This window comes from Sesamum indicum, linkage group LG6 (assembly GCF_026168435.1).
Source record: "Sesamum indicum cultivar Baizhima isolate 11 linkage group LG6, ASM2616843v1, whole genome shotgun sequence".
NCBI lineage: Eukaryota > Viridiplantae > Streptophyta > Magnoliopsida > Lamiales > Pedaliaceae > Sesamum > Sesamum indicum.
In genome coordinates this window covers 5,356,929-5,359,345 of record NC_142662.1, presented here as the reverse complement: position 1 = coordinate 5,359,345, position 2,417 = coordinate 5,356,929, and the positions used below count along the sequence as shown (strand labels likewise).

The 2,417-nt window shown below is 42.6% G+C and overlaps 1 protein-coding gene across 1 annotated transcript; it reads left to right on the top strand.

The window, feature by feature from the left end:
• Positions 1-243: 243 nt before the first annotated feature.
• MOS2 (D111/G-patch domain-containing protein) lies at positions 244-2,047 on the top strand. The gene has a single exon (XM_011083827.3). The coding sequence runs from the start codon at positions 415-417 to the stop codon at positions 1,792-1,794; it is 1,380 nt and encodes a 459-aa protein (XP_011082129.1). The 5' UTR covers positions 244-414; the 3' UTR covers positions 1,795-2,047.
• The last annotated feature ends 370 nt before the right edge of the window (positions 2,048-2,417 follow it).

Sequence of the window (2,417 nt, the reverse complement as noted above, 5' to 3'; positions counted from 1 at the left end):
TAGTATATAACATCGTGATTTTGTGAATGGGGTGTGTATTTATCTTTAGGTAAATTATAAGGAGTTTTTTTAAAATTTATTTTATAAATATTTATTTGTTATATGAAAAATTACAAATTTTTTTATAATATTCTCTTATGGCAGCTTATTAAAAGTAAATATTTGCTAACGTATTTATATTTTAAAATAATATTTATAAATTTTTAAATAATAAAAAAGTATTTTGGGGGAAGACACTAAATCAAAGTTTAGACTGAGTTGACATTTTGCAGGCTGTATTCTTGTCTAGCGGGGATTTTCTTCCCTAATTCCCCCACCCCGGATTAAAACCCTAATTTGATTTTCTCCCTCACACAGTTCCAGTGAACAAATTGAAGCTTCTTTTCGCCGTAATCATCCAGTACCAGCGCCAACATGAGTATTTCCTTCTCCATTAACTCGAAACCCCAGTCCAATCGCATCAAGAAACCCTCAGGGTCCGTCTCCGATGCCGCTGCAGACGATTCTTCTGCCATAAGCTACGTAACGGAGTTCGTTCCCGGCGAAGCTCCCCCGGCGCGGGAATCGAGAATCAAGCCTATTGCCCCGATTCCCAACGAGTGGCGCCCAACTAAAAAGCTCAAGAACCTCCCTAATCTCCCCCAGATATCGCAATCCGACGGTGCTGATTCCGCCCTTCAGTTCGAGCTGGATCCCGGCTCCAAACCAGAAGCTTCAGATAATTCCATGGGTTATGGCCTTAATCTCCGCCAACCATCGGCTACCATGAACGCAGGCCCCAATCGTGATCGTGGGGAAACTATTTCCGACTTGGAGTTGAGGAAATTGAGAGAGGATCTGGAGAAGCTTCCGGAGGATCCTGGAATGGATGAGTATACGGATGTCCCAGTGGAGGGGTATGGTGCAGCTTTGTTGGCGGGGTACGGTTGGAAAGAGGGTAGAGGCATTGGCCGCAATGCTAAGGAGGATGTAAAAGTTTGTGAGGTGACAAAGAAGACAGGGAGAGGAGGGTTAGGGTTTACTGGAGAACTCCCAGAGAATCGGATTGATAGTGAGGGTAATGCTGGTCAGAATCTGGGGACTGCAAATGTTGGGCGGGAAAAGATGGAGGACCGGAAAGAAAAGAAAGGATTTGGTGTTGGAAAAGAGGTGAGAATAGTGAACGGGAAGGAGATGGGAATGAAGGGTAAAATTGTTGAGGTGCGGAGTGGTGGTGATTTATTGGTTTTGAAGATGTCGAGGAGCAATGAGAAAATAAAAGTTCGTCCTAGGGATGTAGCAGAAGTGGGTTCCGCAGAGGAGGAGAAGTGCTTGAGAAAATTGAAGGATTTGAAAATTAAGGAGAAAGATCCTAATCAAGATAAAAGGGACAGAAATATTTCGAGGAAGAGGGGACAAGAAGAAGAAAAGGTTGCAAGAGAGAGAGTACATTGGCTGAGGAATCATATAAGGGTAAGGATTATAAGCGAGAAGTTGAAGGGTGGGAGATTATTCCTGAAAAAGGGAGTTGTGGTGGATGTTGTAGGGCCAGGGTTGTGCGATGTATCCATGGATGAGAGCAGGGAGTTAGTACAAGGGGTGGAACAGGAACTATTGGAGACTGCACTTCCAAAACGTGGGGGCCCAGTGCTTGTTTTGTATGGTAGGCACAAGGGTGCATATGGGAGTCTGCTGGAGCGGGACTCAGAGGAGGAGACAGGCGTGGTTCGAGATGCAGATACACATGAGTTGCTCAATGTGAGGCTTGAGCAGATTGCCGAGTACACAGGAGATCCAAGCGATATTGGTTATTGATAACTTTATCCTGTTGTACGTGTGAGGCATCTCTGTTATGGATATTGTCCGTGGACGTTAGGCATAATTTAAGCCTTCCCATCAGCTGATTATATAGAGAACTTTGAATCTCATCTGTTCTGATGTTGTCATTCTTGTTGATGCAATTTAATGTGTCTCACCATGGTCAAGGTGCTTTTGGTATGCTTACATGTATTAGTGACATTTTATATACTTCAAGCTGGTTACTATGAGAGACTACTGAATTACTATATTCTTGAATGTTCAACAGCTTTTGTTTGCAGCTGAAGCTCCTTCCTTCTGCTGCTAAGTGTTTCGGAAATGTTTTGTGTTTGAAAAAATACCATTTGAATGATATAGATGTACTTATGTGCTTAGTTGCTTTTACGTCCATCAAGAGAGAAGAGATTCAGGGCTGCTGCCCTCAACATTTTGTTAACCTGGTTGGAAAAGTTTTCTCAGTAATAACCATAATCGGCTTCAAAGTATGACCAATCCTTCCTCTGGCTGTGTTTGTTCTCTGTGTACTTGTATTATTTTGACATTGTACACACCGATAATGTTGGAGTTTCTCCAATGATACCCTCTCCATTTCATAAGTGAACATCAACTTTGATATATCC